Below are 15,070 nucleotides of genomic sequence, written 5' to 3'. Positions count from 1 at the left end.
ATGGTTTCCAGACCCTTCACCATTTTAGTCGCCTTCCTTTGGACACATGGCTCCAGTTTCTCAATGTCCTTTTTGAATTGTGGTGCCCAGAACTGGACACAATATTCCAGGTGGGGCCTGACCAGAGAAGAATAGAGTGGCACTATTACTTCCCTTGATCTAGACACTATACTTTTATTGATGCAGCCTAAAATCACATTGGGTTGTTAGCTGCCGCATCGCACTGTTGACTCATGTTCAATTTGTGGTCTACTTGGACTCCCAGATCCCTTTCACACGTAGTCTTGTTCAGCCAGGTGTCACCCATGCCACATCTGTGTATTTCATTTTTCTGCCCTAAGTGCTTGATCTGATTGTTATTGTTGTTGTTATTGTTATTATTATTATTATTATTATATAACATTATATAACAATAATAACAACAACAACAACAACAGAGCTTGAAAACATTATTTTTTTACTACAGCTCCAAGAAACTCTCAGCTGTCATGGCCAGTGGCTTCTTACTATTATGATTAATTGAAGTTTTCCAGAAGAGAGAACTAGAGAATTGCCCTAAACATTAAAATCTACAAAGACATCTAAGGAAGAATAAATCATTATTTCTATAGTCAACTTTTTTTCCACAAAAAGCTGCAAGCCCCATCGTCTGCCAATATATTTTAAAATGTATAAAGCAAGATACACTTAGGCTCTGTATCAATCAAAGAATAACTAATCTGTATTAAGTAAATCTGAACACATATGATTGCTGAAGAAGCACAAGCACTACCTTGCAAGATCAACTCAAGAACTATTAAGAATAGCATTTCTTTCAGACACAACGAAAACCAACAAAAATTGGTCAGTGGTTTATTAGAGAGACCAATATTTAGCCCACACCTAGCAGTTACTCTGAAGATTTCTTCTCAGCCATGTAGATGGGTGGGGATCAGAGCCAAATCATGGTCAATAAAGCAGGCATGTATCAACAAACCAGAGTTAAGGCTTAGGTTCAAAAGACATGCTAAACTACAGTTAACCCAGAAAAGGAAACAGAGAGAAAGAAAGACCAGAGCAGAACTAGAGGATCAGAGAGAGTTCATGAGTTAGTTTGGAGTATAAATTCTCACCTATTTCACACTGTAGCTGTGATGATACAAAGGACCACAAAATTTATGTACTCTTCCCTGAACTCTTCAGGAAGAAGAGTAGACTGAGTCCAGTTTATAAAATATTCAGCCCCTAAAGACAAAGGACACAACTCCACCAGCAAATTGCAGAAGGTAGCTTCCAGAACATACCATATGGTGCATCCACCAAAGCTCTAAACAAATGTGCTAATTTTCTTTTCTATTGTTTTTATAAACAGCAGTTCTAGCAAATCTGACAGCAAATTCTAAAAGGGGAGGAGGGAATCAAGAAGAAAGGAGTCTCTACACCAGATTGTCCAAAAGAGTTCCAGAGGTTCTTTGTTTTTCTATCATTAGTTACCCTAAGTCTAGTTTCAACACTTGCCCAACACACCCAACTCAAGACCTCCACAGTCCACAGAGCTGGTGAGCTGACCTCAGAAGTGTGCTGGGTATGAGCTCTTAGAGAGAATGTGATGAGTGCTAGGTGCGAGGTCCAAGGCCTGTCCTTCAGAAGAAGATACAGGGGGTCAGTTTTGTCTCCCTCAGCAGGCAGATTGGGCTCCCTAAAAATGTGGTTTCCTCACGTTCTTCCAGATGTAGAAGTGCACTTCGCCGGGGGGGGGGGGGGAGGGTGGAACTTCAGAAAAACACAGCTCCTTGCTCTATAGTACCTTGTTGCTCTTGGAGAATTTCAGGAATGGCAACCCACCTCTTGGAGCAAAATAAAATAATATAAAATAGGAGGGTTGTCTGGGAGGGTTTGGGACCTGTAAAAATGGGCTGGAGACACATGTGGCCTACACACCTTATTTATTATTGAATATGTATCCTGCCTCTTCCCCAAAATGGGATCCAAGGTGGCTTACAATACATTTATTGTCCACTCCTTGTTTTAAAGACTCTTCATTTGGTCAGGGTATGGGAGGGACAGAGCTTCAGGACTGGTGTACACAAACCTCCAAGCCAGACTGGATGCATTGACACTGTAGAAATAAAGCAGTTTGACACTACATGAATGGTCATGGCTCCACTTTGCTTCAGATGTTCTGCAGCACCTCATGTTTCCAGTCTATTCCCTGAGTCCTGACATGCCATCACTAGCAATCGTGCTGCCAGCACGCTGGCATTGGGATGTGGAGAGAGCTTGATGGAGGGAGAGTGGTGGCTGCGTAGGAAGTGAGAAATCCTATGAGCTAGCACTGCAGCTGCCTGGGCTGGCTGGTTAATTTTTAATCCAGCGGGTGAAAAACGAGAGCCATTCATTGCTGGGAGCCTGGTGCTGCCAAGGACAGCCACCCCGCTAACCCTCCACGTGCCTTGTATCCTTTTCAGAAGTTCTACCTGTTCAAACACCAGCCTCCACCTGAGACTCCTAGGCTCAATTATCTTTTCTTTTACTTCCAAAGCGACAAGCCAAGCTGGAGGTCGGTGGCCCCTTTTGTCAGGAAAAAGAAAAGAAAAAGGAGGAGGTGTAAGAGGATGGCTTTCAAGCCTCAACTCCATGCTGGGAAAAGAAAAGCCCTGCAGAGAGTGAAGGACTTCTTTGTGCAGACTGCCAAGAGGGGAGGAAGTGCCACTGCTTTAAAAAGGCAGAAATCAGAAGTCCCTTTGCATTCTGAGGAGCTATGAGATCAAAGCAGCAAGATAAAAAGGCATCTCTGGCCTGCAATTTGCCAGGGGCCAAATGACAGGCCCCCCTGGGGCCCCGGAAGAAGTACTTCACACTTTAAAGGCCTACTTTAAAGAATGTGTGTGTGTATGTGTGTTGCTTTAATAGCAACAGCAGCAGCTTCCAGCCAGCCAGCCATTCAGGCAAGAATTACTTTTTCAGCCACAGCTGGTGACATAGAAGCTCATTCAAATGCATACTGAAAACCCCTTAATGTGGGTTAACTGTCCCCTTTTTAAAAATACCCTTTCAAGCACACTATTGCCCTTAAAACTACCGTACAGTGAAAAGTCACTTCCCCTCTTCTTCAAGATCTTTCAAAATGTGTCTAAGAGCCCTGGTGGGGCAGTGGTGAAACGCTGCCACAATGTTATGAGTTCGATTCCGCAGGGCTCCAGGTTGACTCAGCCCTCCATCCTTTCATAGGTCGATAAAGTGAGTACCCAGCTTGTTGGGGGCAATTGGTTTACACATTGTAAACTGCTTAGAGAGTGCTTAGATCACTATGAAGTGGTATAGAAATGTAAAGTGCTATTGCTAAGGCTGCATCCACATAGCAAAAATAATCCAGTTTGACCCTGTTTTAAATGCCATGGCTCAATGCTATGGAATTCGAAGAATTGTAGCTCTGTGAAACATTTGGCCCTATCAGAGAGCTCTGGTGCCACAAGACACTACAAATCCTAGTATTCCATAGTATTGAACCATGGTAGTTTAAGCGTTGTCAATCTGTATTATTTCTGCAGTGTGGATGCAACCTACAATTAAAAAGAAGATAGATGAACGATTACTAGCACAAGAACATGTGCCAGAGACCATGAAACCCAAGAGGTTCAAAGTCAAGAAAAGGGGGGACACTGCAACATCTGAGGGATAAACAGATTTTACCAGAAAAGAAATAGAGGTTGAAAATATTGAATTCTGCAAGCCTGCATAGTTTTACTGGCATGTTACATAATGGGCAGGATGAGGGTGGGATCAGCCAGCCAATGTTGAGAGGTAATGGGAAGACAGCTCACCAACTCCCGGAGAGCCCCAACCTGCCCATTCCTAGCATAAACTGATGTTACTAAGTTTCCCAACCACCACACAATACAACCTATGCTCTTGCCCACATTATGGGCTCCCAGGAGATAATCTGCTGCGAGAAGTGACAGCTTCAGCCATGTTGGATAAAATTGCTACCATTTCCAGTTGGTATACTCAGAGATGATGAGAGCTGCAGTCCAACCTATTTGGAGGGTCAAATGTTGGGGAAGATTTGTTTAATTAAATGCCAAAGAGTTGCTGTTTACTTGATGAAATTCCTATACAGAGCTCACTTCTATACTGGAATTCTAAGAATACACAAAGCCACTAAAGCAGGAATGGGCAACGGCAATGCCCTATGGAGCCATTTTACTGGCTGGCCATACCTTTTGTTTTTGTTGTTGGGTCAAAGTAGATACTGAAGCCTTGTTAAAGAACCAAACAGAAGTGAATGTTAAAAAAGCAAACTAAAGTGAATATACTGTACATCTGTGTGTTCTTGTAAAAATCCAAGTTCAGTCCTGTGTAGAATAAGATTACCGGTAGCTTTAAAACTACATATACCAAAAAGCCACCTCAATCTAGTATGTGCCATTGAACTAGTGAGAGGAAAAATCTGGGTGATGAGAAGATATCTGATGCATTTTATCTGCAGCAATGAAAGGGAAACATTTCCCCTTCTGCAGAATTGGGAATATTTTCACTAACTTCACCACTGCTTGCATCTTGTCAATATTCTCCAGGTCCTTGTGGCTATGTTAAACAACAAACATTTCAACTTCCTTCTTCCAATGACCTGCAGAAATGTCATGATGGAAGCGTGTGAGGTGGGATTTCTGGACTGAGTTGGAATGTAGTTGTGAGGTACTGGACTGGGGCTTGGGATGAGCAGGTGGAAGCAGAAAACTTCCTGGGTGACCCTGGGCCAGTTACACTGTCTCTTTGCCTAGCTGACCTCACAGCGTTGTTGTAAGAACAAAAATGGGGAGGAGAGCCATATATATTGCTTTGAGTCCAATGAAAGAAAAGTGTGAAATAGATATAACAAATACATTTGTTAAAAACATGACCCTATACAGACAGCCCAATTCTGTCGCAAACAGTGTTGTCAGAAGCCTTTTTTTCTACCCGAGACAGAGCCACAAATGCTGCCCTCACAACCTCCAAGTCACACACTATCCAAAGCTAGACACATTATTTTTGTTTATAAGTCAGAAAAATCCCACAGGGACCTTTCCACACTCTGACAGTTAATATACATACATACATACATACATATATATCTTGCTATCCTTTAATAATACCAAAGATCTGAGGCCTGACATGCCCTCCTCATTTGGGGGCCTGCCCTAGCTCCAAACCAGCAGGCCTCCTTTCACACACATCACAGTGCAGCATAAAAAGACCCTAATTTTGCACCCATATCCTCCTTCTCCAGCCTCCTCACCCTTGCAGGTCTCAAGCAGATGGCTTATTTAATGAAATCAGCTTTTTTAAAAATGCTGACATCCCTGCAAGGTGCCTCCAAGCTGCACCATTCCCCACACTCTCTGGACCACACAGCTGAGATGGCCAGGTGTCTGACTGACTACAGCACCAGAAAGCAGCTGGCTTCCTACTTCCAGGGGGGCCTGGGGACTGTAAGAAGTGTCCTTTTTATGCCAGCACCCAAGAATGCATCTGGTGTTTCCCAGTACTGTTGAGCCAGGAGCTTAGAAAGCTGAGCAAATTCAGAGGAATAGTGGGAAGCAGATACAACTCTACCACAAAATGTATCATTTATTCTAGACTCAATGCTACATTTGGGGTAGGAACCTGGTATGAATCCAACATCTCATTTCAGAAAGGCTTGTTGTGGGAGCCCTTTAGTGCTTGAGTGGAGCAGAAAGTAGACCAGGATCCAGTTGGTAGATCTCTGGGGGATATGCCATAGATTGGCAGAGACTTCCAATTCTTAGTTTTTTAACAACAGCTTAAAAAAGACAACAAACTAACTCCCCCTTAATAATTCAGAAATGGAAAATGTTAAGGACAACCTGGAGTGGATTTTTGGCGTGAAAGCAGTTTGAGCTTAGTTTGTTCTAACACTTAAAACCAGTTCCCAGGCTGAGCTGAGAATTCTTTAATCCCAATGGTATTTCTTTTCCACTTGACTCTGGCTGCTGGATATCAGGGGTTTAGTAACAAACTAAACTGGTTGAGATACTAAACCACACACCTACAGTTGGAGCCCGTATCCAGAGTCCAGCGACAGTCAAGGAAATCCTCCAGATTGAGTGGAAACTCAACACAACTGACCTGCTGAAAGTGTACTTTTAGCAAATGCCTACATGCACTGTTTTATACACTTATATTGTCTTTCAAAAGTGAGCCACAACTGGTTCCTTTCCCCACCATGTATTTTCAAAGTGAACAGAAGATTAAAAGAGAGAGACATGTGCCTTGCTGGGAACATTAAACAATCAGGGTTGGTTGTCTACACTGTAATTCTGCATGAAAATGAGAAGGGGGGAACCATAATTTGGTTAAGATACAGCATTTAACTCTCTGAGAATATCAAGGTGCTTTATTATTTGAAGTAAAAGTCAAGTCCTTTATAGCTACAAACAACAAGAAGATTCCCCCTTTCTATTCCCACCTAAACATGGTGACTGGACCAGTATTTGGTATATGTGGCTTTTAAAAAAAAATAATAATAAATAATCCCTGAACTGTAGTGTTGAAAGGCACTGCCAGAAGTCATGTAGTCCAATTCTCTGCTGATGCAGAGAATCCACTGCTATAGAATCATAAAGTTGGAAGGACTCACAAACATAATCTAATTTTACCACAGCACTGAGGATGTGACAGTGTCGTCCACCATACCTGGTAGGGTAGGGCAGGCTGTGTGGCACAGGCATCTTTCTGACAAAAAAGAGGAATAGCTGGGAGGAAGATCACCATGTCTCCCTGCATCTTCCACAAGAGGTAGTTGGATCATTCTAACTAATGACAGAGCCGGCCCTATTTACTGATTTACCATAGGAAATGGTCATAACCTCTGCTCCTTTGAAGGTTATGCCATCTTCCTGATCACAACACGGTTTAGAATGGAAAACAAAGGAAAAACCAAAGCTATATCATCCCCCTGCTGACAGCCACCTCTCACCTGTCCTGCTTTTGCTGTTAGTCAAGATCTCCTGGAGGCGTTCCTGGAGTTTGTCTGCTCGCTTCCGTTCCAGGTGGAGCTGCCGCTTCAGGTCTTTCAACTTTTGTGGGGGCAAAAATGGTGGAGAGGGAAATCAGGGCTAGTGGCAGGATTCCCCAAAGCTTAACCACACAATACTCCAGTTTCAGTGTCAAATCTTAATTGTTAAAATGCTGAAATAAGAAATCCAAGCACACCTGCCAAAATCTCTCACTCAGACACCAGTGAGGAACTACAGCCATCCTCCCCAGAAGAGAAAAGGCCATTGCTACAGAAAAATGTAATTCCATTTGACAATACCTTGATGTAAACAGTGACATGACAAGAAGAAGGCAACCTTCTCTCAAGCACCCTCATCACTATGGCAGTTATCCAAACAGCTGCCTTCTCTTGGAAACAGGAAGTGTTTATCTAATGCCAATGGAACTGTGTCCTCTTGATTCAAACCAGAACTTGAAAATGTAACACACATATACCTTTTTGGTTGAGAGCTCTCCAAATTCCCCAGCCAACATGGTCACTGGCTGGGGGATTTGAAGGGTTGTCAAAGGAGTTCCAAACTCTGACCTAAACATATCTCTGCAAATTAAGACAGACAAGACAATCTCCATGTCATTAAACAGATACATTGGCTAAAGACCACAGGGAGCCTAGGATTGGAAGGCACTTGAGTTGGAAGGCAGCTCAACATCTTAGCTGCAGAGCTGAAATGTTCAGGATGGGTTGGGGGGAAGGTATTGGAGAAGCAGCACCAGGACCACAGAGGTATGGTCCATAAAGGGACATGTGGCTGCAAACCCCATCATCGGAGGGGGGGGTTGATTCTACAATTTTAACATTCCCTCGTATTTCTGGTTGTTCAAATAACCTGCTAGTGGTGAGAAGGCAAGCCTGGCAATTTGAGGATATGCACGAGACACCACTCGGTATGGAACGAGGGAGGAAGGGGGCACCACTGAAGCAGCTGAGAATAAATGCACTTATAAGCCCCCAGGCAAAGCGGAACATCAGGGGAGCACAGTGGCTGCACCTTGGCAGTTCACAGCAGTCCCTGATCCTTCTCTCCAGGCCTATGGCCCTGGTTCCCCCCACTGGGAATGTCAAATGGCGCATTGCAGTGTCCAAGTGCGGTGGTGCAGGGGAACTCCTTGTTCCTGACGTTCTCTTTTCGCAGGGTGTGTGTGTGTGTTTGAGAGAGGGGGAGAGAGACAGAAAGGAAGAGAAATTTAGGATATTTTGCCTTCAATCCACAAAAAAAATCTAAAAATTTCCTTATGGGATGGGGGAATAGAGAGGGAGACAGAGAGGCTCAACTCTCAGTTCTAGTGGGTGAAAGGTAGCAAATGGTTGGAACAAACAGGAGAGGCATCCTTGAATTCAAGGGTCAGCTCAACAGGGCCTGTTTGCCTTTGCTGTTATCTCACCCCCCTCCTCATGCCCCTCATCAGGATTCCCCAGCTTACCGCTGCACTGCCTTTCTTCTCCAGGATCCGCTGTCCATCTACTGTGTCCTTCACCTCCTGTCAGGGTGACAAGGAAGTCACAGATCCACTCTCAATGACTCTGCTAGGCCCAGAGGTGTCAGGTTACATTTCTATCACACTGGGCAACATTCCCCTCTGCTCACCTCATCCATATAATCACTTCATTCTGAGCAGCAGAATTGCTATTATTCAAGGATCACAAATTTAACTGTTGGGTCACAACTGTTCTGTAAGTTGTGGAATGTGACTCCCATCCTCATATTCCTGGGAGGTGGTGGAAATGGCTTTTTTCCTTTTCTTCTTTTAAGAAGCAAGCAAGGTTCTGATCCTCATAGGAGCATAAATTATCTTTTTTTAAAAACCCAGGCAGTTAAATCTTTACAATCTCCACACTTTATTTCTGCTGCTAGAGTTCACTGCTAAATCCTCTACCACCCACCAGCATGCAGGAGCTCCTTTAGCATCCTCTCTGTTGTTGTTCTATTCAGCAGAAAGGAGAAGTAAATCTCCCACAATGTGGGTAAGCATCTCCAGACCTTCGATCTACAATAGGATAAAATGAGGTGGGAGGGGAAGATTATTTGGGGAGGTTGGAAAGCTGAAGGATGGCACTCTTTGGCTTCAACAAGCAGAACAGCTGGCACCAAGCAGCCCAGGGAGGCTGCTCCACTGCCTTCCAGGAAGAATATAATGGCAAAGTCTAGCTTGGTCCCATTTATCAGCCAGAGAAGGAACAGTTGCAGATTGTATTTTTCTCTCCCCACCAACTTGCATGGGAAGGAACATTCATAACAACCTTGTGCCAGCATGCAGATAGCCCTCCTTAACTAAGACCAGAAACAGAAAATGCAGGCCTATGACTAACATGTTCAATTTTTTTCTCCTGTTTGCCTGATGAAGAAGCCAGTGTGACTTCGAAAGCTTGCAACATATAATTGTGCATTTTAGTTCACCCCATAAAGGTATCATTGTTTGGATGTTCTAGGATTTGCTATAAGGCCAACACAGCTACCCCTAGATGTTTTTTTGTAACTAAGCGTTAGAGTTTAATGTTTGTTTCCTCTGCTTTTCCCCACCTTCACCTTTTGTTTGGTGTCTTTTAGACCATAAAGCAGAGAGAAAAGACTGTTGTTACTGATACAGTGGGCCCTTGGTAGCTGCTGAGGTAGGCTCCTGGACCCCCCTCACCATGGATTACCAAATCTGTGGATGTTTAAATTCCATTATATACAATGGTTTAGTAAAATGGTTATAGAATATAAAATACAATATACAAACTGAAAAACGAGGAATGTTTTCATCATGTTTCTTTTCATTACTTTACAAAGCAATAATAACATTACAAAGATATAAGAATGTTAATATGTGTTTATGTAAGAAAATGCTATGCCAAAGTGCTATATTCTTTTTGAAAATACCTTATGACTTTTGTAATATATATATATATAACAATAAAAAAAATTAATAAAAAAATGGTTTAGTAAAATGGTGTGGGTTTTTTTCTATACAATGGGGAAATTGAGACTTGCATTTTGGAATTATTATTTTCGGAGAGGGGAATATTTTCAAGCGATGGATACGGGAATCTGTGGATGCAGAATCCATGGATATGGAAGAACATCTGTATTTGTAAACTATACTGGGAGCTCTACTTGGCTGGAGCAGTAGAGGAAATGCTAATGTCAATACTGATGGTGACATTATGGTCTTCTCTCAGTGCAACCCTGGCTACACACAGTTTTCACTTCTTGCAACTGACCTGGAGAGGCATCCACATAAGAGACTAGGGCTCCTATCTGGGAATTAAATGCCCAAGTTCATATCTGAATATTTGAATTGGGGAGAAATGGCGCCATCTGTCTATCTATGTCAAGCATTACAAGAACCCTGGGGAAAGAGACATACTCTGGCAGATGGGCAATCCTGGCAAAAAGAAAGGGAACAGATGGACCTAGGAACCTCACGCTGCCAAGCACCAGTTCCCAGGGGAAGCTGGCAGGCAGCAGCACATGCACACCTGTTTCAGGCGGTTGATTGTATCCATGTGTTCATCCCTGGCTCTTTCGATCTCTCGCAACTTCTCCTTGGTTGCTTCCACTTCTTGGTCCTTCAACTGCACAGGAAACAACCCAATAACAGATTGGTTGCAAATAAGGTGTTCAGAAGATAGAACTACATATTGGGCAGCAATTATTGGATTTCCAATTCTGTATATGTTCCTCATGTAGAAAATTCCAGAGGATTGGGATGGGGTGGGGAGAGGTAGGGGAGAAGCAGAAAGTGGAGGGGGATACATTTTTAGCCCAGCAGTTTCTCCCCCCCCCCCACCTGATCAACAAACACATCTCAAAAGGCTGGGTGGGGCTGGGAGGTAAAGAAGAAATATAGGCACGTTACAGACCGCCCCTTTGGGGCGGCCTGTAGGCACACCTTTCCCCGCCGGATCGGGGCCTCAGCGGCCAGAGCGGCAGCCGCTGAAGCCCCGATCCGCTGCTTTCCGGGCTGCAGGGAAGCGGCAAAAGGCCCCTTCCCCGCAGCCTGGAAAGGGGTGTCCTTGGGGCTTCAAGCCCCAAGGACACCCCGCGGCGGCGGGGAGAAGGAGAAAGGGGTCATTTGGCCCCTTTCTCCTTTGGTCCGCTGGGCACAGCCGTCTGAAGGCTGCGCCCAGCGGACCAAACCAGGAAGGAGCTCCGAAACAGAGCTCCTTCCGGGGTTGCGGAAAGGGTGCCCTAGGCGCGACCCCAAAACATCACAACCGCGCGCCTCGTTTGGAGGCGGCGTGGTCGTCACGTATCAATGGCGGCAGCCGTGTGGAATGGCCGCTACTATTTTGTGCGCGCACCGCCCCACCTTAACCCTAGTACGTGCTCCGTGCATACTTTTAAGCCCGTCTGTAATGGGCCATAGAATAGGAGAGCAGTGTGTTGTGGGAGAGTTCAGTGCTTCCTCTCCTGTCTAGCACTTCTCATGGCAACTGATCCTGCACTGCATTTCATGCTGGTAACTGGGAATCCCTTGCAGTTCAAAAGTCACAATCAGCACCGTCCACCTCTTCACATCCAAAAAGATTTAGGATTGAGAGGCCTAATTTAGTTCAAAGATTAGAAGGGGGGAGGGTATTTGCCAGACCTCATCTCCCATCATCCCACCCAACTGTCATGCTGGCTCTGGCTACTGGGAGATGAAACCCATACATGTTGAGAGGCAAACACTTCTCATCTCTGTTTGATCTTTTTTAAGGGAGTGTTCTTTCACTGTTGTAAACCACTCTGTAATACATTTTGATAAACAATGAAATAAAAATATTTTAACATAAACAAATAAAAACAAAATAACTCCACTGTGGGATGTGGTCCTAGTTGAGTTACCTAGCCAGAGGATTCTTTTGCCAGAATTAAACATGGGCATAGCTAGATGGGATCTGAAATTGACCATGTCTGAATCAGTATCCCAAGTCAGGATGCTCCTTTCTTTTGGCGCAGCCTCCAGATTAACTCACGTAGGCTGTAGCAAGCCATCACCAGCAATAAGCAAGCAAGTCCTGCTAACCAGTAGTGCTTGTTGAGTGCTGGATGCAGGGATGTAGCCAAGGGGGGGGGGGGGGGGTTTGGGGGCGGGCCCCCCCCCTCCCTTAGAAAAAAAAATAGGGTGTGCTGTGCCGCCCCGCTGCTCTCACGCTCCTTTAAAGGGGGGCCACAGGCTCTGCCCCCCCCCCTCCTAAAATCCTAGCTACGTCCCTGCTGGATGGCATGTGGGAGGATGCTCACTGTGCAGGGTGCTAAAAGGAGACTTTTGCCTTTTCTCCTGATCAGGAGGACATCACAACACCCACCCTCTCCATACCTGCAGGTCAGACACATGCTGCTCCTTACAGGCTTGCAGGGCTTCTGCATGTTCCAGCTGGTGCTTTTCTATCAGCTCCTGGAGAAGAGGGAGAAGAAACCAACAGATACCTTTAGAACAAGACCTGAAGTTGACCAGGCCTATGAGGCCTTAGGGGCTCTTCTAATAGGGAAACTTGGGCTCTCCAGAGGTCTTGGAAAACAACTCCCACGGTCAATGGCTGTGGTCAGGCTAGCTAGAATTTCAAGCAGCCGAAGTCCAAAATATCTGGAGCCCCAGGGATAAATGACACCACTTCTGATGTGTGTGTCCTATTGTGAAAGAGCAAGCAGTCAGTAGAGTGGTGATCAGGATTAGAGATTTGCACAACCGGGATCAGAGAAGCCTCTGTGCCATATGTTTCTTATCTAGAATGTCACCTCAGCCTCTTTAAGTCGCCGCTCGAACCAGCCTTTTGTGCCATCCATGGACTGTATTTGCAGGCGCAGCTCCTCCACTGTTTGCTGCATGGATTCCAGCTCCTGGCTACGAGCCTAGAAGTGCAAGAGAAAAGGTAGAAATGCAGGTGCTCCAGGAATGCAGGTCAAGACATAAGTTAGGTATTGCAGGACACAGGATCCAGCATCCTAAAACTCTCAGCTTTCATTAAAAGAAACAAAGATCAAATTTCCAGGCCTTAAGGTTTGGATAAGCTCAATTCTCAGGAGATGTAATTTGGGATTGCAGTTTTTTGACCAATACCTTCTCCTCCTTAAGCTGGCCACGCAGCTCATCTTCTTGCCGCTTCTTGTGCTCGTGCAGTTCCCGCAGCTCTCGCTCATAGCGTGCCCGCACAGCTAACACCTCTTTCTCATGCTGCAGACGGAGGTTACTAATCTCTTCCTTATGGCGTCCTTTTTCCTGGAGGGTCTCAATGGCCATCTCATCGAGCATGCCTTTGCGCTTCTCTGCTGTCTGGAAAGCAGAGCCGCATCACAGTGATCGCCTTGCATCAAGAAGAATGGCGTAGCCCTGACACTGACAAACCAAATGCAGAGTTCCTCACCTACCACAGACCACAGTGTAGAACCAAAATTATTCTGGTTCATGAAGCCTAGTCAAACTTTACCAGAAGTTTTTGGAGAGAAATGAGACTTAATTCTCTACCTGCCCCTGCTCTTGCCCTCACTTACCTTCCGAGTCTCCTCAAGGTCTTGTAACAACCTCTCTTTTTCCTGCCCAAGTTCTTGTAGCTGCTCCAGGAGACGAGTATTGGCCCGGAGTGACTCCTAAGAGACAAAAGCGAAGGTGGGCTAAAGTACTGTCCTTTAGGACAAGCCCTGCCCCTACCTCCACAACCAAGTTCTCTGTAAGAGCATCTCTGATGGACAGCTGGGAACACTCAGGAGCATACAAACGGAGACCCATAACTTCCCGTAACACACTTATTTATATATTAAAATTATAAAATTGTGGAAAGTAATACAAGGATCATGTAGCCCAAGCCCCTGGCAATACAGAAATCCACAGCATCCCTGAAAGAAAGTTGACTTACTACATTTCTGTCTAATTCTGTTTAAAAAACACCAGTGAGGAAAGCTCACCACTTTCCAAGGTACTCTTTTCCACTACTGAATAGCTCTTACAATAAGGAAATTCCTTCTAATGTTCAGTAACAGTCTCCTTTCTTGTAATCTGACTCAACTATTTGGAGAAACAGAAAATATGGTAGCTTCATCTTCCACTATACACTCCAACAGATATTTGAAAATGGCTATCATATCACTTCTCAGTCTTCTCTCTACAGCATAATATACCCAAATCCCTCAACTGTTGAGGGTTTTGTTTGTGGGCACTTTACCATCTTGCTTGTCCTCCTGTGCACATATTTCAATTGTGCCCAAAAAAGGACACAGTAATCCATGTTCATAGGCCAACTACAAATTCACTTAAAAGCAGAACTGCCTTGTTCCTACTTGTATATCAGCAAGAATATAATGAGAACCTTATTGGAAAGCCTTACTGAAATCAAGATACACTACATGCACAGTGCTCCCCTGATCTACAAAGCTTACCACTCTATCAAATAAAAAGACAGGATTAGCTTGGCGTGATTTATTTTTGAGATTCACAGCATTCTCTTCTAAATCCTCACAGATTGTTACCTATTCAAGAATTATTATTATTGGTACTGACATCAAGATGAGTGGCTGACAGTTGCTCGGGTCCTCTTTTCCTCCTAATTAAAGATGGAACTACATTTATTTACCTCAAGTCTTCAAGTACCTAACTTCTTCTTTAAAGTTTTCAAAATTCAAAAATTCTGAGATTACACTTACAAGTTCCTTTAGTACCCCTGGAGGCTTTTGAGATTTGAAATAATTCAAAGTAACTATATGTCTCCTTATCACCTCTTTATCTCTTTTAGGCTTCAGGCCCTCACTACATCCTTCATTCTATTTTTACCAGGCTGCCTGCTGCCTGGGGGGAGAGGGGGCACAAATAGAAACAAAGTAGGTGCTGAGCACTTCTGCTTTCTCTCCATCACCTATTACTATTTCTTTATTTGAGCATGGAAGAGACCTACATTTCCTTGTTCTTTCTCTTATAGTTAATCCATCCTCCCTTTTATATTATCCTTAACTTCTCTTGTAAACCTGAACCTGTTCTGAGCTTCAGTCTTCCTGGCCTTCTTCCTACAAATACTGACTGATTCTCTGTACCCTTCTTTGGTGATTGGCCCAACCACCATCCCCTACACATG

The 15,070-nt window shown here is 44.3% G+C and overlaps 1 protein-coding gene across 2 annotated transcripts in view; it reads right to left on the bottom strand.

The window, feature by feature from the left end:
- GRIPAP1 (GRIP1 associated protein 1) overlaps nucleotides 1-15,070 on the bottom strand; it is a 66,472-nt gene that overhangs the window by 24,217 nt on the left and 27,185 nt on the right. For both annotated transcript variants that reach the window (XM_042447970.1, XM_042447971.1), the window contains 7 exons: nucleotides 13,500-13,595; nucleotides 13,069-13,281; nucleotides 12,747-12,860; nucleotides 12,328-12,405; nucleotides 10,502-10,597; nucleotides 8,464-8,520; nucleotides 6,962-7,061 (listed from right to left, as the gene is read on the bottom strand). In XM_042447970.1, coding sequence (XP_042303904.1) covers nucleotides 6,962-7,061; nucleotides 8,464-8,520; nucleotides 10,502-10,597; nucleotides 12,328-12,405; nucleotides 12,747-12,860; nucleotides 13,069-13,281; nucleotides 13,500-13,595 — 754 coding nt within the window. The remainder of the gene's footprint in view (nucleotides 1-6,961; nucleotides 7,062-8,463; nucleotides 8,521-10,501; nucleotides 10,598-12,327; nucleotides 12,406-12,746; nucleotides 12,861-13,068; nucleotides 13,282-13,499; nucleotides 13,596-15,070) is intronic.

This window comes from Sceloporus undulatus, chromosome 2 (genome assembly GCF_019175285.1).
Source record: "Sceloporus undulatus isolate JIND9_A2432 ecotype Alabama chromosome 2, SceUnd_v1.1, whole genome shotgun sequence".
Classification (NCBI taxonomy): Eukaryota; Metazoa; Chordata; class Lepidosauria; order Squamata; family Phrynosomatidae; genus Sceloporus; species Sceloporus undulatus.
This window is presented reverse-complemented; position numbering and strand designations above follow the sequence as displayed.